General features: G+C 34.8%; 3 protein-coding genes across 11 annotated transcripts in view; 2 read left to right on the top strand and 1 right to left on the bottom strand.

Moving 5' to 3' along the window:
* LOC124414628 overlaps positions 1–1,975 on the top strand; it is a 33,683-nt gene extending 31,708 nt beyond the window's left edge. The window contains exon 9 of the mRNA XM_046895628.1: positions 29–1,975. Coding sequence (XP_046751584.1) covers positions 29–1,074 — 1,046 coding nt within the window. The 3' untranslated portion in view covers positions 1,075–1,975. The remainder of the gene's footprint in view (positions 1–28) is intronic.
* A 1,060-nt stretch (positions 1,976–3,035) lies between these two features.
* On the top strand, positions 3,036–5,954 carry LOC124414626 (midasin-like). The gene is made up of 2 exons (XM_046895627.1): positions 3,036–3,415; positions 3,885–5,954. Exons 1-2 carry the CDS (start codon positions 3,116–3,118, stop codon positions 5,952–5,954), a joined length of 2,370 nt encoding a protein of 789 aa, XP_046751583.1. The 5' UTR covers positions 3,036–3,115.
* Positions 5,955–17,562: 11,608 nt separating this feature from the next.
* Positions 17,563–22,090, bottom strand: part of LOC124414780 (CREB-regulated transcription coactivator 1-like) — a 55,462-nt gene continuing 50,934 nt past the window's right edge. For 8 of the 9 annotated variants that reach the window (XM_046895844.1, XM_046895845.1, XM_046895848.1 and 5 more), the window contains 4 exons: positions 21,255–21,317; positions 20,047–20,121; positions 19,768–19,918; positions 17,563–17,929 (listed from right to left, as the gene is read on the bottom strand). In XM_046895844.1, the coding sequence (XP_046751800.1) occupies positions 17,739–17,929; positions 19,768–19,918; positions 20,047–20,121; positions 21,255–21,317 (480 nt within the window). In that variant the 3' untranslated portion in view covers positions 17,563–17,738. The remainder of the gene's footprint in view (positions 17,930–19,767; positions 19,919–20,046; positions 20,122–21,254; positions 21,318–22,090) is intronic. The other variant, XM_046895851.1, reaches the window with a different exon arrangement.

Raw genomic sequence — 22,090 nt, 5'->3', positions numbered from 1 at the left:
CAACGTCATCGTACAAGCAACGAACAACATCATCGTACAAGCAACGAACAACGTCTGAGATCCGAGAATGTGTCTCAAACGCGTTACGTGGTCGATGACAGATCAATAACCGATGTGAATAAGCACGCCCGAAATCAAATCACGCGAGACATATCATCAAATACGCGCCACTTGGCAGACAACAGGTCAACAAGCACGCAAGATATTCAAAAACAACAACAAATCGAACGACATCAACGACAGCATCAGCACCAACAGCAGCATCAACACCAGCATCAACACCAGCACCAGCATCAGCACGAAATTTCTCGGCGTGATTACGTGAATTCCGAATTGGTTGACAACAGGCAAACAAACGCATCGCGTCATCAACACAGCTCGATGCATACTCAACATACCGTTGCCAGTCAAGCACGATACAACACGAATCAATCGAGCAGCAGCGACTTGAAACAAATCATTGGAGGATATTCCGGACAGTCAGTGGTGGATTCTTCTACCAAGACCAGTCATCACAGAAAAAATATCATCTCTTCGTCGGCCGCAGATGTGAGCAATTCAGTGCTGCATCGCAGAGGAGTAACCTCATCGACTGAGGCACTTCACACGATTTCGTCGACTGCTGCGGCTCAACGAAAGAGCATATCGAACCTTGCTGATTCTGGACAGTATATCAGTAATTCGAGTCAGAGTAGCGACCGTCGAAGTCTGACCTCCTTACACCGTAGTACCAAGGATGGCAACCCTTGGGCATCAGCGACATATGAAAGGCCACAACGGGTCGTTCATCGGGATAACCTTACGATTGGCGGAAAATTCTACTCTCAACGCGAAGCCAACAGCTACGGTAACTTCACGACGCAGAAGACCGAACGCGTTCAAAGACGCTCGAACGTATCACACATCGCTCTTGGCGATGGCAGCGCAACTACGTCAACATCCTATAAGAAGGAGTTCGTTCCGAAACAACAGGGTCCATGTCCAGCTGCTCTATTGGAAGCTAAAAAAGCGCCCTTCAAGCACACAAGAGATACGCCAAAACACAAGTTCTACATGCCACTGATTTCCAATTAATTTATTAGGTTACCAGTCCTCTGAGTCGTACACAAACGCTGTAACTTTTATCGCACTTACTTCTCTTGATGTCATTTGAAGCAAGCGTAAGTCGGCGAAATTCCTTTTCGACACCCTAGAACTGTGATAAAAATTCAGAATTTTACTATTCTCCACGTTAAATTGATGTGATTATCTAACTATACTATACGGTTACATTTTTTGCAAGAATATCCACAATGATATTTTATCTATACTGTGATAAATTATTGTTGAATATTATTTCCCGAGAAACTTATATATGCTAATATCTGCATTGGTTACATATGGTGAAATTTATCTCGTTATTGATATACACGATATACTCGTATACTATAAACATTATACTTATATAATATAAATATAACTCATCGCATGTAAGTCTGTTAAAACATGGAATCAAGCAGAAATAAACGTGACTGATTGCAAAAGTGCATTGCAAAGCAACAACAATAGAGCTTAAAATGGCGAAAAATTCGAACAGATTAAAATCAAAGAAATATCAAAGTAGTCCAATCGTTGATCTAAATTTTGATTTAAGATCAAAATAATGTTATTCTCGAAAGCATTCCAAAATTAAAATTGATTTTAAAGATCTTGACTATCAATTTATATATTAATTTATGCACTATAGTTCGCAAATAATTGATCAAATATTTTAAATAATAATTCCACTGGACTAGTGACGGTTTGCGTTTGTTTCTCAGCTGGCAGAATATCAATGATTCACATTGGGTATATCACTATCACTACTATTGCTATCATCGTTATTATAATTATCCTGCTTCTTGTTATTCTTATTATTGCCTTTATTTTCTTTGTTATTATTTTTTGGCATAAGTTATTTTACCCGTGTCGTAAGTATACGATATTTGATTTATTCACACAGTTATACTTTCATGAAATAAAAAAGCTTTTATTATTTGACGAAGAGTATTATGATTATTATTATCATCACCACTTACCATATCATCGAATAGCGTAAGCGAGATTTATCTCGTACATGGGGTCCTTATAAATCCCTATAAAACCCTCTGAAACAACCCTTCAAATTCAAAGGCCCTCTGAAATACGTAGATACAAGATCTCCGGATCTGATGGTAATATAATTCTTATTCTTGACATATATACTTTCCATTAAATTCTTCCGGTTGTGGAGTTCTGCAAATTTATTGGCTATGAAATGTTTGACTTATTTCTAGGTGCTTCTTTGACATACACTGCATGCGTGACTAAGAATTAAACCAAATCGAGTGTAAACGAGATACGTCGACGAAACATCTCCGATCGTCACGTGTACGAGAAATCTGTATTGTTTCCTATAGCTAGCCAGCAATTGTTTTGTGTTCAATATTTATTTCTGAAATGTGTTGGGAAATAAATAATTATGTTTGTTCAATAACTTGAAGACGCAATCGAAATCGGTAATCCCATTCGCGAGACCTTCCAACATCTCTGCAGGTGGGATAATAATACTTGGTGATGATACACTCACAACGCCTATTATGAGAAAAGAAGTACTTCTTAACTACCTGTATTTCTGTGCCCTGTCAATCTTTTCTCAATCAGCTAGCTGTCTAACTCGCACATTGGATTCAGCCACCAGGTAAATACGATCCTAAAAAATTGATCACAGAATATTAATTTTAGATTATACTGGACTTCAAGAAAATATTAGCAAATTGATTCTTAGCAAATGACATTCAGAAACATACGTCAATGGTTCGCTCGAGTGTAATTCGTTCTTGACCACTGAAGCCGTCTTACGAAAATATCTATTTACAATTCTTGAGATGTTTTATCTAGAAAATTTTATCAATTCAATTTTTTATATAAACGTAAATTTCTCAATTACTTGAACTATATTCCAGTAACGACAATGACGCGCTGTACAATAAGAGTTCTTTGTCAAATAAGGATATCTTAAATCATTTCGATGATTCTTCTGATATTGAATTTCGTTTTAAGCTCCTCTAGTGGTCAGGTCTACCATAACGTGAAACTAAAAGAAAACACGAGACGGATGAGCGATGAAACTGATCAAAACATTCAGTATAGTCAGCTGACCGACAAACAAGACATTAACAATGTTAACAACGTACCAATCCGTCGAAAACGGGCAATTCGAGAGGCAGGGAATACAGTCCCTCTTAGTGGATCGTCAAATCCTTCCCGCAAGGCAGGGCTGATTTCCGGAAAGCAACGATTCAAGAAGGCCAATCATCCAATTGATGTCAATGTTGGAAAACTGTTAAACGATAAAGGTGATCTGAAAGGGAGTTCTCTCGCAAAATTTGATGCTGCGGGAGATCATGGTGATCAGGTAAATTGATTCTCACAACTATACCATTTACAATTGCATACCGAGAGGAGACATTGTAACCTAACAGAAACTTGCATATTGAGTAAATGACTGCGCATAAAATCTTTTGGATGGCAATATCATGCCGCGTCAATATTCTTGTCTGAAAAATAAATAGAGCCAATCAAGTTGCAAATTGAAATTACGTTGTTGTAATGAGTCGTAGCAGGTCAACAGTCGTGAGCGAATTGAAAATAAAGGTTTGCCACGGCTTCCCGAATTATTACAATCGGTATTTGAGATCTGCAACTTGGCTTGGAAATTGGCAGCTTAAGCTTGAGAACGTTAACCTGCGTGAAAACATGACAAAGCTTGCGCATCTGCAGTCAGATGCTCAATCTGTGAATTTTCACAGCTTTCTCTCCGTATGAATTTGATAAATCGCAAGTCATTTTATTTCCCTTAAATTTTCGGCTCTGTCCTTTATAAGGATAAACGGGATCTTCGCAAGCAACAAACCATGTCTTCGGGATTGTCGCAATCCAGGGACGAAGATAAAGTAAAGTCCGGTAAAAAAGAAGGGAAGAGAAATTCCTATTCCGTGAAAACAATGAAGCCGAAATCCAGGGCAATTAAGCAGAGTGATCTCATGACTCGGAGCTCTTTTGCAAAGATGAAAGGCCTCGTACACGACAAAGGCGGTTATTCTGCTGTAATAGATGACTCAAAATTGCGCGAGTCGGAGTTTGACAGCAAAAACCTCGGGGATGAAGCTGACCTTGATCAAAAATCTACCGAGTATGAAGAAACAGATGATGATGAAGACATAGAAGCACCGGCTGGCTACAAGGAAAATGCGCCGGAAGTTTCGCAGAACAGCGAAGAGTCTGAAAAAGTTGATCTGCCTCAGAATTCAGCGGAAGATGATGATTTTTATAACCAAGAAATGGACAAGAGAGAAGCAGAAATCTTAGAAGAAGAATACGAGGGAATCGATAATCAAGACGAACCGTATGGGGATGCCGACGAAACCGACGATTCTAACCGCCAGGGCACGAATATTCGACGAGAAACGTCACTTTCGGAAAATGGAGAAAAAGTAGATAGCCGGGTGAAGAGACACGATACCGAAGCCAATGGAAGTGGTTCTGACAAAAATGACACGACTAACCTGAGCGACGATGCAAAAGGACCACTGGAGCGTCTTGGAAACCTGGCTGACGAATCACTTGATAATTCGAAACGGGAAATAGATCAAAATTCAGTCGGGGTATCATCGAGTTCCAGCCACGAAGCACAAGAAGACACTCTAAAGAGCCGGGAAGAAATGAACAAAAGCTTGAAACAAGATTCGATGAATTTTGATACGAAATCCGACGTCCACGTGGACTGGGATGCGAAAGGCACCGGGGACTCTTTTAACGATGACATGAAGAAGGAATCGAACAACTTGGCTAATGATGACCTGGACGCTGATTACGATAAAAAAGTCGAGCAACAGATCCAGCAGAGGATAGACTCAATAAAGGAAGAAATTAAGCGGGGAGTAGAGGAGAAGCAAAAAATACGAGCAATCGAAGTTAACAATGCAAAGTACGACGCGATGCAGAGCGAGGATGAAGAGGACGAGGTTGAAAATAATCAAAGTTTAGATGCACCAAGCGAGCGAAAAAGTGTTTCAAAACGATCTATCATCGATGGAATTCAAAGGTCGCATCAAAAGGCTAAACGACATATTTTAAAAAGAGTAAAACGCTCGAGCACCGCAGATGAGAGACAATTGCGTGCTATCGAAGGTGTCGAAACCCTGGATCCCGACGTCCTTGTGAAGGCAAAGCTACGCCATGAAAGCATACGCAAACGGTCCGCACCAATTTATGGCGCAACTGACGAGGACGATTCGAAAATTTCGAGTTCCTCAATCAAAAGAAGCATCGTCCCACGCCAAGTTTACCTCGTCAAGAGCGAACCGCAAATATCATCCCCGGGAAACAACAGAGAAATCAGGAATCCGATAATCATACCCGAACAAGCACAGGCTAATATCGATGACGAGTTGCCACCAGGTGTATCATTGGACCAAAGTTTACTAGAAGACCATTTTTCTGCAATTAATAACAGACTCAAACGAAGTCCGGAACGATTTGCGCGGCGCAGACGCGCTAGCGCAGTTATTCCTGAAGGCGGAGTCGCCTTTCTTGGTTATAGACCGCAAGACGACGACGAGAATGACGAGGGAAGTGAATTCGATGATGACGGCTTCGAGGACGGAAGTCCGCACCTTGCAGAGGACAGATCGAGCTATGCTGAACCTTACGCGATTCGTGCCCAGTACCTCGGTAACGAAGTCAGGAATGAAAAGCCAACTGACTTCCTTTTCGCTGGTGTCGATGATGAGCAAAATGACTTTCTGGTGCGGCGCAAGCGCGGTGAACTTGACGAGGATGGGCAACCGGCCCGACTTCACGGTGGTGGAGCTCTTGCCAGACGACAAGCACGGGCGAAGTCAAAGCAGATGCAATCAGCACGGGTAAATAGTATATATCCCAGAGAAAAATGACTGGATCAAATTAGATCGAATTTTTTCTAAATAGTTCTCAGCATATCAAATCTAGACCAATCCAATTGAACCTAATTAGATATAATTTTATATTTCTTGGATCTGGTTAGATATTAAGTTGTCAGGTCTATCTATACATATTACTATAATTACGGATGCAATTACATATAACAATTAGCTCTGACCAGACCAGGAGCCTGATTCTGTGACTTGTATCATCGAAGACAGAGGTTATAAAAGTCATTCTGACCAATCAGAGTTTAGAGGCGTGATTCTGATTTTCTTGCCAACGTGAAAGCAGTTATAAAGGTTATCAAGACCAATCAGGAAGCAGTTGTAGTCAGAAAATTTCCTTTTCTTTATGAAAAGAAGTACTGATTCAAGCAGCAACCCTCATCGGATAGAGTTACAGGATCTGGGATGCATTTATCGGACTAGATATAATTATGTCTGAACCGTTTGATATCATGTATGACCAGATTTTATTATATCAGGTCAAATCTAATCAAATATAGTCTCGTACTTTGTCAGATTGTCGATAGAGATAAAATTTGGATCTAATTATATCTGATTGCTTTAATGAGGACAATTTAGATCTACTCATTTTTCCTCGGGATGTCCGAAAATAAGCTGAGAGTGAACAGCTTTGGTTGTGTGATTGAATCACTTTTTGTCCTGAATATAATAATACTTATCAAAGTCAAATTCTTGATAATGCAAACCTATTAATTACATTCATGTGGCACCAACACGGGAAACCGTCTCATTCTACAGCTGAGGTAAAAATGTGGAATGTCGATGTCAAGCGACTTTAGTATTCCATGTGGGGATTTGATCGTATGAATTCTTCAAATTTTTGCATAGATCTAACCGGAATTATATTACACCGCATGTGGGTATATTTATAATACAACAGGAATATTACGCAGGACGTAACAAAGTAACGATAAATATGAAACAAAAATTCATCTGTAAACATTTCAACCTGCCATTTATACCCTAACATCCGTTTGATTGTGTAAGGTGATAATCACTTCGTCCGTAAAGGCCAAAATAATATAGTTTTCGCATAAATTTTACAATTTTTAATGAATTCGTGCAGTATCGTATTGTCTAAAAAATTACTTTCAATTACTATTCCTGAGTAGGTATTGTTGGAAGATAATTTTCAAAAATGTGGTACAGTTTAGGGCATTCAATATCTGTTAAATTTATGTTATAATACATCATTAATCATCTCCCAGCATCTGAATTACACAATTTAGCGGACGAAAAACTGGCGGTAAAAGTATTTGGTTCGAGTTTGAAGTCATAGGTAGGAAACTGAAACTAACAATTTGAAATTTAAAATCTGGACATAATTTTTGAGATGATTTTAATATGAAAAGATAGCGTAATCCGTACATCACTATCGCATTACATGTAATATTACAACTTTCTTCGTCCGGTTTGTATATTCGGTTTAGGCTACTTTGTAGAGAATGACATAATATGAGGAATAAATTCGGAGCTGCCAATATAGATGACAATATGCAAAATGGAATGGAAAAAGAAAGGAGAAGAGACTAAAAAAACTTATCTGGAATATCTGAAAGCAGATCTAGGGTTCCTAGAAGTGAAGAGCTGGTGGAAAAAGGCAACAGATGGACTTGAATGGAAGTGAATTACGAAGGAAGCAAATACCCACGTATTATGGCAAAGCTAAATAAATAACAAAACTGCAGAAGAAGATTAAACATCACGACCATCCTAAGCTTTGTATAATATTAATTTAAATTGAACGGTCACTGGTGTGTTGTCTAAATCGAATACACAAACGGTTCCTATAATAGTAGGTACGAGTAACAGACGAGTCGCCATAGCCTATGGACTGAGTAGCATGTATGATTCGAATGGATAGAAGTTTAACAAAATTAAAAAAATGAAGACGGAGTTTTTGAACCAATACGTGACTTTCAAAGACCGCACTACTCATATTCTTTAATTAAATTCGTTGATATAGTTGTGATATTCTAATACTCGTAGTATCTGCCCAAAGTTTCATACGCTTTTCACCAATGGACACAGATCACTTCAAGAAAGAACGTGATGGAGAGAGATAAGCGGCACTCAGTAAACGTGATTGACGAAACGAAGTCTGATTCCGTGGCATCCTTGGTGGGCAGCTCACAGGAATTGAGCCCTCGACTGGCGTCCGAGTACCGAGAGGCCTTTGGCGGCTTGCAAAGTGATCCTGGCGGAGGGCTTGCCAGATTTAAACGGGTCAAGCGTGCTGGTCTTGGCAGCTCCTAGTTTATACTTTTATTACTTAAACAATAGGACTGTTATACATTATTCTGTATAAGTCGCATCTGCTCAACTATACATATCTATGTATGAAATAAACCGATATACAGAGAGAGAATTAAAATATACAATCAATATACGTTCGAATAAGATTTATTTTTGAACAAAAAGCCAAATCATTGTATGAACAGATCATGAAAATTTATCCGGCTGTGACTAACTGCAGCGTAGGCGCAAAATATTTAATCATACCGCGGCAACATTTTCGCCTGCAAAGCAGGTGAGCCAAATTATTCAGACCGAAGATTGAGATTTCAAAATCAAACGTGTCAATTGCTGAATTGCAATTATGTTGTTATGACCTAAGTTTATGACAACTCGACGAAGGACAGAGGTAAGAAAGACTATCGCCGTGACTAGAAAGTCTCCTTAAAGTAGACAGAAATTAAGATGGCGTTCCTGCAGCAAAAATTCCACAAAGCGCCAATCAGATTGAACCCGATTGAACCCTGATTGCTAAGCGCTAACCAGGTTGAGCGCCATTTGTGGTGACTTTTTGTTCTTCTTCTTCCAAATGGTTATTCTCCAATCGAGGATGTGCCAACACATTGGGTAACTTGTTGAACCACTATTGCTTTTTAATGGACAGTTTTTTTTGTTGAAAACCCATATGAGATACTTCTCCTTACCTCTACACTCCATTGATAACTTATAGCAGTACTCAGTCAGTTAAAAATAACATTTTGCCAAACTCTCTCGAATCACTACATTAACTCTATGATATCTCCTTAACTTACAAGAAATACGTAATGTGAACCGCGTTTAACAGCTAAAGCTTGATGTGACCAGCTTGCATGGTAATCCAACCAGGCTTTCGCATGCACATTCGGACGCTGAATCTGCTAAGTTGCACAGTTTCTTCTCAGTACATGCTACATACTAGTCTTCTGCGCCACAGTATGATTAGTGTCGAGGTCGTATTACATCAACGAATCTCCGTGAAATTACTCATAGAAAAAAGGCCGTGTCACGGACCATTTAGCTCTTCGCTGTAGCATTGTCAGAAAAAATGACTAGTAGTAGATGTTTGTGAAAAATTGGATATACGAAGTATGTTTTTAGTGGGTCTTCGGATTTTCAAACACGAAACGAAAGATTTAATCTTTTAATTTCGGGCAAAACAAAGTTTCTGAAAATCGATCGACGCGTTCGGATTTCATTCATGTTTTAATTGATTCAGTTTTTTTTTGTGGTCACCCTGTATATTTGTTTTCGTCAATTACTTAACATGCATGCGTCCCCTGATCCGATTGGCACGAACATCGATTTTTACTAACATCGAATCCGGAGTTGGGAGTTTTCAAAGTCACAATTCGAATCCAATATAGTGGAAAAGAATATAAAATGTTGCCAGATTCATGTCAATTCCCTTGGGGTTTTCTGGACACTAATTCTGAATATTTGATTAACAACAATCCAACAACTATGTAACTTCAGTCTACTACACCGAGAAAAAGTTCTAGTGGTGGTACCTATTATGCAGTTATTAACTATTCAAATTTTTCGCCGTAACTGAAATATTATATGGTTTTGGATACAAAATGAAGACGAATTTTTTTAGCCAGGGTATAAAGCTTTTACTTGGCATTGGTCAGTCACTCAAGGCGGGATTTTCACGGGCGTCAAACCGTTGGAGGCAAAAAGACGCACATGAAAATGGGTACGGTCTATTGGGATTGCCACTTTGCAATGCGTGATCTGGTGGAAAAAAATCAAACTAATCCAACCAGGCTGACAGCTGGCCGTTGACCGTGTTTTTTCGTGTATGGATAGTGAAATAGGTATATTATTGATTATGTTTAATTAATTTATGGGACATGAGTAATTTGGAAACCCAAGGATTACGATTTGCCTCCATTAAAATTAAAAACTTAGGTTATGTAGTGATAAAATGGCGCCGACAACCAGGCTCTGACATCATGAGGACATTTTCCAATGCTATAACAACAAACCGCCGCAAGTCTGAACCACGTGGTTGAGTCAGTGGTTCTCATTTGCATTTTTATACAAAGAACCGAAAAATCTAGGATTGTTAATTGGAAGTGTGAACAAACGGAGAAAATGAAGAAACGAGAAGGAATCGAATAAAACGGTATCAGAAAGTCGAGGTAAGAAAATAATGTAACTCATTCTCATTATTCCAAAATCGTGCACTCGTGCATAATTCAGATGCCTTTTCATACGTTTATTACCGCATAGTCCATACTGAAAATAGTGCGGTGTGTCCAGGGCCTTTCTTCTAAACAATAAACAATAATAAAAAAGATATCAATACCTGATTCGTTTCAATGCATTACATGTATTACAATTCCAGAATGTTGAGAATGAATTGGATTATTTTCTTATATCTCGAACAGCTAGTTATAAAGCTTATAGACGAGCTCTATGGAATACGCTGCGAGTAACGTATTGAGAGTTACAGCCAAAAAAACTGTACAAATTTCAGTATTAATGTCTAATGACATCGATGTTGCCGACAAAGTTTAATAGCACGCTCTGCCGAGTTCCCCAAAAACCACGACGATTCTTCGTCAAATCACATCTGTCTTCCTCGATGACATCTATACATATAGTAACGTATCTTTTCTTCTTTCAATTTTTTTTAGTGTTATGACAAAAGGCATGCGAAACTAATGGTAAGTATGAATAGTGAGATATGTATATTAACCATAGTAAATAATTAAATGGTCATTCTGCAATGTGAATAATATATTACTAGAGTCAACAGGTCTTGCAATTAGACAATGTATTTGACTTACAATATTTACGTAGGCACGTCTAAAATCTATAGAAGACTTTTTGAATACCAAATGATGCTACGATGAAAATTGTCAGAACTGTGTTACACGCATTATGCATGACATTACATCCCTAATCAAGTCTCTACGTCATATAATTGATTTAGTGTGACTGAAATAGATTTATTTATCAAAAATCGATGTCTTGAGAAATGGTGTTCACAATAATTATTCATAATTATAGTATAATACATATACAACATTATACATATTTCATTATTACTAATAGTTATTAACCACAATAAACACTTTCTATTTACAGATATTAACAATTCTTTGAAAATGAAATAACAAATGCTAGTACAACAGTTTTAATTTTACTATCATTCGGTTTTTTTTTGTTTTTTTACATACGTATGATATAATGTACCTGTATACCTATATAGTAAGTTTCCGCAATTTTAATTGATTGTGCGTGTAAGTATGCGCATTAATTGATAAACCATTATAAAAAAAAGTGAAATCAAAAATTATAGCGCCAAGGATTGGAAAATTTTGATAAAAAAAAAAAAAACATTTGAACCGAAAGTAGCACGTTTCAAAAGAAGATTTTTACTACGACTAATAGATTATTGCAAAGAAAATCGATTTATTTTATAACGAAGCAGCATTGTATCATGTGAAAGATTAATGGATTGAAGTGAATTGTTATTAATATTATTGTTACAATATTATGGATATAAGATGTATTTATTCATATTAATCGAGCTTATTTTGCACTTATTCTGAAAAATATGGATAAAATAAGAAAACCTGAATGATTCATTTCTTTGATTTATTCCTTGATGGAAATACCGTAATTCTAAATATTTAAGTACTACACAGAGAACGGTCATAATTTTTTTTATATATTGAACTGTCTTTTATACATCTAACAAAGACGTGTTTTTATGTTTTTCAATTTTTATCTTTTTTTTTTGTCTATTCATAATTTTTTCTGCTCATAAGGGATGGGGCACTGTATCTCAGTCAAAGTTACTATAGTAAATTGACATCTCAAAGTGCACGACTTAATTTAGCAATAATAGATACACTTTTGGCACTTCTTAATAAAGATAGTCATATTATAATATTTTTTTTCTTCTTATTTGTTTTTCTTGTTGTGTGTGTGTGTGTTTTTTTTTTTTTTTTCTTTTCTTTTCACGTTGCTACATCATACGACAATTGTAAGAAAAATTGCAAAATATTAATCTACTTCAGTAACCTGCCAAGGTATATTAAGTAAATAAATTATTAAAAATTTGTGAGAGACAAGATACCACAAATTCTATGATAATTTATAATAATGCATTATTATATGCATCCTGAAACTACATTTTTTCGTCTCTTTATTACTCTCAATTAATTGAGATTTTGAATGATCTTGAAAAATCTGATCTAAATACTTATTTGCCGATGAAAAAAAAAAAAAAATAAAAAATACAATATGTATATGTATATGTATATACATCAGAGACCCTTCCTCGAGGATTTCTAATATACACCACTAACGTGCATAGAAATTTCTTACATATTAAAAGACTAAGTTTAAAAAAAATTGTTGTTATTATTATTCATATTATAACTTATAAATAAATAACGATCTATTCTAACGACTATAAAAATTATTAACAATATTATTATTATTATTATTTACTATCTTAAACAGAATATCGCTCAATCAGCAACAATAATAATATTCGTAACAATGGATAAATAAAATTTTGTCAGTGGCAAAAATCTTTTGTACACTCCAATATAATGACAAGGTCACCAATAATTTTCATAAAACAACAAAACCATTTATGTGCATTCGATACAAGTATAGATATATACGTGTACGTGTTTAAAATAATTTTAGAAAAATTATCAGTTTTCAAAGTTCCATGGAGTACTTCTTTGTTTTCAATGTATGTATGTGCATAGTACATTGAAAAGACATGACGACAAACTGCGTTCATGTTCCATACGCATTTGAAATATCAACGAATAATTATTATGGATCGAAAAGTTGTAACGAAGCAGATAAAACAGAATTGTGACGATAGCGTAAATTATATAAAGTAGTAGCACAAGCTTCGTTCAGGAGACAATATACATACATACATACACCACATACCTATACAATCCATTTATCTGTCCATCCATTGAAATTATCGTAATACATTGAGATTCAAAATTGAGAAATAATAGTATTACGAAAAACAGTATACCCAACATACATACATAAAAAAAAAACACTTTTGGACATAGAAATGTATTTCATGATCTAATTCTATCTTGATTATAGAATGTAAATGGACAATACTAAGGTATTGTTTTTTCATGCAACATATAGAATATATATGGGGCTCTCTATGTCAACTCCAACAACGATTTTTCTTCGTCATTATTTTCCGATTCTGCGATCTCAGACAAGCGCCCCTGAATTATTTCAGATTTTTTCCTCCAACCGTCAATTTTTTATGATTGTTCAGACCCGTCTCAAAATCGACCTTTTTTATGTCGTATTTTTTACTCCAATCACTTTGACACCCGTCCTAAGATGAGACGCTTTTCTTCTATACTTTGTGGTCGCTTCTAATTTTTTTGGTCAGTTAAGACATTGTACAAACGGTGTTAGAATTCCCGAAAAATTCTGACAACTTGTATTTTTTAAAATCGCTCCATGATAGAACCGATCTAGAAATGATGGGAGTGAAAAATACATGTTTTAAGAATTCATTGAGAATCTTCAGACCTGTTAAACAATGTTTCAGTTGACCAAAAAAAATTGGAAATGCTGACAAAAAAATAGAAAAAAATTGTCCTATCTTGAGACGGGTTTAATATTTGAAAAAAAAAGAGATTTTGAAAAAAGCAGAAAAAAATCGTGAACAAATCAAAAATGATGAGAGGAAAATCACTGGTCGAATTGACCTGGGAAGCCCCATACATAATATATCGTACAAATGAATTTTTTTCTCTTTATTATTGCCTGAATTATTGAATCCGTGTGTGTTAAGGAGTGTACACATTTTACTAAATAATCTCCATCAAAGCAGAACAACTTTCAAAACTATTTAAATTATAAGTGATGTGTCTAACCATGTTTTACACAGTTAACGCTGTTTTGGAATATTAGGTAGCGTCTCAAGCACAACTACCTGAGGATAATTCATATTCATTTCCTAGGGAACATGCATGCTAGCACTGCTTTTAACGATTCTTTACAACTTTCCAAAATAACGCTGTTGTATAGAATGTGATATATTATATAAAAACACAACAATTGCCAGGAGAATCCGAGATGAATAATGACAAATGAAAAATTCGATTTCGCAAACAAATGAATATTTGAGAAATCGATCGTTCGAAAATTTTCAAAACGTACATAAGTGTAGTCTTCTCAGAATGTATCACCAATTAAACTCGGAAGAAAGATTAGGATTATTAATTTTCAAGAGTCCCTGCTCTGCTGGAGAAAATCTCCAATTATACTTCGTATATTGTTTATTAATGAGTTCAAGATTCTCCAATAAATAGATTTACCCAGTGTTCACAAAAGATATCATATTTACTCAATATACGCGCGTCCAGCGCGCTGTTCTTTGAAAACAAAAAACAAATAAGAAACAACTAGAAGCAATGCATCACGGCTCGAGTAACATCAGATTTGAGAACACATCATGAATATGATTTTTTAACCGATACTTCGCAATTTTCTTACCTAGAAAAAATGTAATAATTGAAAAATTTCAAGGATCATGTTAACGCTGACATTTTTAAATTTTACCAATTGGCACTTTGTGTGAATAAAAATGGCCAATTTTCACATGTTCACAAAACAGAGAAGCCTAACATGATTAATTCGTAAATTTTCCTATTCATTTAAAAAGGTAATTATCAATGTAAAGAGCAATTGAATTTTACTTGTAATATATAAAGATTAACATAAGCAAAGTCATTTTTTTCAATTAGAAGAACAAAAATTGCGAACTGAGTACCTTAGGTTTCTTTACTTTATGTACACATAAAAATTTCCCATACAAATACCCAATTGTGGTACAAAGTACTATAAATCAAATTAAATATTCTTTTACCTTATCAAGCAATTCATAAAAACTATCAACTTTTCCCAAAATTATATTAATTAGATATGCATGCGATTGCAATATTTAAAAAAAATTTTCATGGTTTTGTTTTGCTCAAAGAATTTAGTAATTTATAGTATTTAAAATTTTTTTTTATTGTAGAACTCTAAGATAAGCTTCGCACTTGATTATAAATTGAAAAATGCCAATCAAACGATTGAAGTAATTTTCGATCTAAAAATAAATCAAATACATAACATTGTTCTCACCTCTTCAAAACTTACGACTGTGAATAAATTGCATGTGTACGTTTAGTCGTTTACGTACCTGCTCCTAGGAAAGAGATAATAATTACGTCAATTTGACAATGGAGTTGGTAAATCAATATTTGTCAGGAATTTTAAAACGTTCATAAATAAAATGGAAGAAATAAAAAAAGAACCTGTGGTGACGGTTGACTTGACGCTAAAATCAGCATTACCTCATACTGTTGACTGTGAAGTAGAGCTAAATATACCTGAGGTATGAAAATTTGTTTAACCGTGACCTTGAGTTGGGTATATGTTCTATAGCTAGACGTGATATTAAACGTGTTAATATAATTTTTTTTTTTTTTCTTTTTTCTACCTAATAATGACCATATCATTCAACCTTAAACTTATTTCTGTAAGTGTATACAAAATGTGCCCAGAAAATAATAATGGATTCAGAAATCACGATCATTTCTTTCAACATCTTAACCGTCCCACTAGAAACACACGGGTAATGTGTTTTATATTTTTAACAGTGTGTCTTTATGCATTTAGTGCTTCAGTTCCACAGAACCTGCACCATATATATGTATATATATATATACACCTATATATACTCGTACATATATTCCATGTGAAATCGACAAGTCGAAGAACTCTTAACCATCAGAGTTTTAATCAGCGATTTTTTGTGTTATATATATTGGCCAGAATATAAGTCAAATTTCAAAATACTTTAGCTTTTGCTTCATTTTACGTCAATAGCGTACTTTTTTCTCTGATATAACGTATTTTAACGCAACTTCGTGTTTTCGACTTCCCGCACAACTATTAGTTTAAAGTTCGCATCATGATTATGTCGAACGTTTTCGTTCACTTGATTTGTCTGTGAACACTTCACTCTATTTGCATTTCGAAAATTCGTTACCTCAATTATTTCACTCACGAGACATCGAATAAATAATTTGTTTATTTCAACTTCAGATTGATCCTTTGAAAAACTTTGAGTTCGAATTTTCAATTTTCAAGAGTAGGTGCGCGAATATTGCATTGCGAGAATATTACAATTATCGTTCGATAACGAAATTTCCAGTTGATAATGCAAATCCCCTAAAAAGTCCCGAATATAAGTCGAATACAGTTTTTGAGGGTAAAGTCGCTCATCAAAAACCTCGACTTATATCCGGGCCAACACGGTACTCTCAAACATTTCTTTCCATCTTCTGTAAATAGTTTTAACTTCAACATTGCATTAACGGAAGTGATGCACAGTAAAATGTTAATGCAAAGAATAAGAAAATATTCTTAATAAATGATTGCGACATATACGTGGTATTAAGATAAAAAACAATGTCACTTTGAAAAGTGTTCAATTGTTAATGTTTAGTCTTTTCATCGGTATATCCATTCAATCTGAGGTATCATTTCCGTTAATGCAGCGTAGAAGAGTCAAAAATTTTAATGAGAAAATAAAAGTCTTACCACTGTCAATTTGGTTGAATAATGATTGTCTTGGATCATAGAATTATAAAAAAAATTTTTAAAACAATCGGTAAGAGCGTTATTTGAACTGGAAAAAATTCATAACTCGCCCACGATTTGAATACATAATCTAAAAAAATCAGGAAAGTTACGACTGTGCAAAAAAATCACACAGTAAAACTGAAATGGCACGGATTTTGATCTGATCGATTTCACGTGGATAACTCTGTGTGTATATATGAATATATATATATACATATGTAATATTATATAGATTATGTATACATTTGATAGTAGTTTACTATAATTTGCGTATGACAAAAGCATGTATAAATCAGTTAACGGTTTCTTTTGTGCATCCTTAGAGATCATACATAGTACAATATACAAAGTAGTATAAAATAGAGTAAAATAAAAAAAAAAAAAAAAGAAAACGTTGATCAAGAATTATGTTACTTAATCTTTAATTAACGATTTATCACGAACGGGTTTTGAGATCGTGTTAAAAGTTCTGGTAACTTTTTTGCAGAAATTCTGTTACGTTATTGAATAAACGAAAATTACTGATCAAAGTTTACACGTATCATGCTTTTTCAATATTATTAACTTTTTGAGCAGGTACCAATAATTGATAAGCTATAAGAATTTGACAGTCAGAGGAGAGCGAGAGAGAGAGAGAGAGAGAGAGAGAGAGAAAGGTATAGTATTGCATTCGGTAAGTTACTAGAACTGTGAACAATATTCAAAATACCCCATTAGCTCAAGTGTCTTAAGTCATAACACATCAAGTCGTCGTTACTTCATCCTATAATAACGCAATCGCACAAATTAGTCACAGTATTTTTAATCTTAAAGTCAATCTAATCTAAAGTGATGTTCGGCAGCTGGATCAGATAACACAGTGCTCGAATCAGTGAGCATTTGCAGATCACCAAAATCCAGCGGTTCCAAACCATGCTTAAGCACATCATCTTCGGAGAATAAGTTTGGATCAAAGTCATCTCTTACAAATTCTGGAGTCGATAAGCCATGATTTGCTGAAAAATCTGTCACAAAACAAAGTGCAATAGATTAAACCTCCGGTAACGATATTTCATGCATTTGCTGCAAACATTTGGAAAGTATTTTTTCATTTGAAAAATCCTACAGCAAATTCCAGAAATCTAAAATCTCAACCAGCGGGGTGACACTCAGCTTTCGGATAGGACCCTTATTTTACACCAAATTGCAAAGCGTTACCACCTGAATCGTGCTGGGCGATGAGGTAACCAAAGGTTAGTAGAACCTTTGAGTTTTTCTCAACATTTGATGGTAACATAACTTTATCGCAGTGCAGACTCGAGATAGAAAAGCAAACAAATTTACATTGTTTGTTATTATTATATCAATGCTACCATTCTTACGAGTCGACTTTCTTGGCAACATTTATTTTTCTTGCTGTGGTAATAGAATGCTATCCGAGTTCTCAAATAAGAAAATGGAAGGGGAAACTTGTGTCACTCCGCTAGTCTCAACATCCGATCTTGATACATACCTTGTGGAATGCCTGACTTATATGACATATTATTGTTCGAAGGAAAGAAAAACTTCACTTTTGGACATGTATTCTAGTTGCTAACTGCCGGTTCTATTATTCTTGTCTCAAATTTCAACAAATCTAATATTTAAATAATTTATCGTAGCTAACAAAGGAATGCCTTACATGATAACTTCATGAAACCACATAAGCTGTCTCGAAAGCCTGTAGATTTCTCATACAAACACCAATGAAAATTTTCAGAACCCTACTCAAATTCTTAGAAATCTTATTAAGCATTTTGAGAAGCCGATAGAAATTCCCAAAATTCCCCAAAATTCAGACTTCCACCCCGAGAAAAAATCGAAATATCGGTTTTAAAGAATCTAACATTCGAAAATTCCGAATTCCTACTTCAGATCTGTAATCAGCAGTTTCTGAAATCTCTGCTTACTCAAATCAACTTTCACGCAAGCCAACTAACTCCTTTCATTTATCACAAACACGTTGTAGCCGCCATTCTCAAAAATGCGTTTGGATAAATTATATGCACCCGCAAACTTTATAGGCCAGGGAAAAAATCGAAAGGTAGTACTTGAATCATAATAATAGTTTTGCAATCAAGCCCCTGGATAATTATAAAAAGGGTTAATCGTTTAATTCAAAACCTAATAACTTTATCAAAAAATACGTCAAACGAAAATTGTTTGCGACGAAAAAAAAAAACTTAATAAAGTATCCTATGTTCATCTGCATATTTTCAAAAATAAAGGAGAAAAAGGCGAATGAAAATTTATTTTTAAACAAAATTTGTTTTTTAGTGAAGCATCACTAGGAAGGTATAGTGACGCAAGATGCGTCTGTCTCATGTATATAAATGTCACATTTTTTTTATTACTTGAAACTTTAAGGTTTTCACTTCCCATTTAAATGATTTTTCCTTTTTTTTGTTTTTTGCTTACTTTTGAAGATACGAAGATAAATACAGCATACTTTTTCACGTTTTTTTTTTTGTCCCCAACAACCTATAACCAGCAATATAGCACCCACTTATTGTCTGCTAAATCTAAATGAAAACTGAAATAACATCGCTGTTCACCATATTTGAAACTTCGAACATATTTTGAAGCTTGTTTCATTTATTTATACTGTTCGCACGATTATGTTTATCGTCCAGGCAAAGTGACTACCAGCGCACCACAGTCAAAACTACGCTACAACTGTGAGCTAGCCGACAATAAGGGGGACCGATTATAACACGGCTCGTATGGGGACGACGCGACTTCTCTAATATACGTCCGTGTTTCTGAGACGAAGTGATTCTTGAGATAATATTCAAGAATTGAAGAAGTAAAATTTCATAAATACCAGTGAGTATAATCCTAGGTGTATTTGGTGTTTGGGGTGTTAATTGTTGAGTCGACGTTGGTGTTCGAGGTTGATACACCAATTGCGGACTAGTACTAAAATATCCCGCGTCTCCACTGCCCAATTCTCCACTGACATTGATCATTTCGCTCTGAGGATCAAAATATAATGTAAGAAAGTGATTATTCCGATGATCTCATGCAACAACTGAACCAAATTCTTTTTAAACCATTATGTAAAATAAATTTTTCCATTTGCGATAGAATCATGTCAACTTACTTGAGTATAATTGGTAGTGTGATTCGGAGAGCTGATATAAGTAGCCAACGTCGTTGTTGCCACAGGTGAGTCCATCTAAATATAATAAATATTCCAATATAATTTAAAATGTAACAAACGTTGAAGTAAAATTTATAGTGTAAATAAAATGACGGTCTATGAACTGGTTAATTTCTGACATTCTTTCTTGCATTTGGAAAGTACTGAACTTAAATTATCATAAAACATTATTCACTAGGTATGCACATTTTCAAAACGATCATACGTCTGTTGGAACAAAGTTAATAAATAAAATAGGTTCTTTAACAATAGCTCAATTTTCATATCGATTAACTAATGTCCGCGACAAACTCAAATACTGATTATAAAACATTTTTTGAGACTGATTGCAAATGCTTTCCACCAGGTCATATGTAGTCACTTTATAATGCCTTGCCGTAAGTCTGCTCAAACTTATCAAGAATTTGTAATTATAATCTACGTGGCATACAGTAGTATACTTATTATGGTATGCATATTTAGGATCAACACAAAATAAAAAATCTGAAGTCACGAAATGTAAGCAATCGTTTGTGACTTTTTACTTTTTACTAGAAATTCCTGCTCCCAAAATGACAATGACTTTAATCAAATTTCAACGACGGTTTTCAAAAGCTGAAAATTTCTTTCATAATTTTCGACAAAAGTTGTCATATATTTGAAACAAGTGCTGCTAGCGGTGAATTTTTTTTCATCGTATCTCGTGTTTCATTTTACTATTTTTACTCGAAATTCCCTGTAGACTTATCAATTTTTCATTCACTACCTAAGAATTGTTATATCGCATAAATATGACAACGGCCTGTGCAATAGCGATTGATTTAGGCAATTTTTTTTTTTTTCCTTTTTGTAGTTTAGGTACATGTTTACCTGACAATATTGTCAAATTCATCTATTAGATAGATCAGAATTATAAAAAATTACCAACAATTAATACTAAAATGTAAGATAAATCGTACAAAAAAGTTTTTACTCGTCCAATCAAGGATTCATTTCAAGGCAGCCATTTCATTATTTTGCTAAAATCAGATAAGTCAAATATAAGGTAAACCGATAACCCTAGAGAAGGTCTAACAATAATAACAACGATATCATGTATAGAACACTTAAAAGTGATACATGGAATGGTATTTTTTCAGGTTCTGAAAAAATTCTTTGGATCTTGTCACCTCTAGCTGTGTGGTCCATGTGCAGCCAGATTCCGCAAGATGCTGGGCTATTTGCGCCCATTCCTAACAGGGCAGGCAGGTAACATATCAAGGATAACCGGTTTAAAGATTTTCAATTAAAGATCATGTATAAAATTAAAAGCTACATAAGCACCTAACTTTATCACTTGGTAGTTAATATCTGATATTTAATATTTGAAATTGAATATATTTTTTTCCGTCTATTTCTGTTGATCGAATCGAAGTTACTTAAATGTGAACTATCTCTTAAAGTACCTACGTTACGTGAGAAATACATAATGAAACACAAAACCGACATTCACACAGTTGAAAATAGACAAAATACAAAAGTAATATGGTTGAAATCATGGTTTAGGATTTGTAAATAAATCGGTCAAACCGGCTGAATCAAAAGTAGGAGTGAAGTGAAAACCGTTTACAAAATTTTCAAGCAGTTGTATATGCAATAAAGATAACGAACACGAATGAACCATCATCCCTACTATGTGAGAGAAGTGAATTTGAGAAAGTTTCATGAGTTGAATTCTTTAAATTACTAAACCTTGGTGCCTTTGGTCTAATTCTAATGTTTTTCGCTAATTTTATTCGCTGACCAGGTGCCAGAAATTATCCGAAAAACAATCAATAACTCTTACATTATTATACAGTTACAACACACAACTGTGATTGCTGACTAACATTTATTGCACTATACTTACACAAATCTATTTCTATTCATTCTGGAGATCTCTAGAAATCTCTGTGGCTCGCTCTATGGTGAACGAAAAAAGCCCAAAAACATTAGGATTTGATTAAAAACATCAGAGTCCAAACAT

Source organism: Diprion similis, chromosome 14 (assembly GCF_021155765.1).
Source record: "Diprion similis isolate iyDipSimi1 chromosome 14, iyDipSimi1.1, whole genome shotgun sequence".
In the NCBI taxonomy this organism is placed as follows: domain Eukaryota; kingdom Metazoa; phylum Arthropoda; class Insecta; order Hymenoptera; family Diprionidae; genus Diprion; species Diprion similis.
The sequence above is the reverse complement of the archived record's forward strand: the minus strand, read 5'-3'. Positions and strand labels throughout refer to the sequence as shown.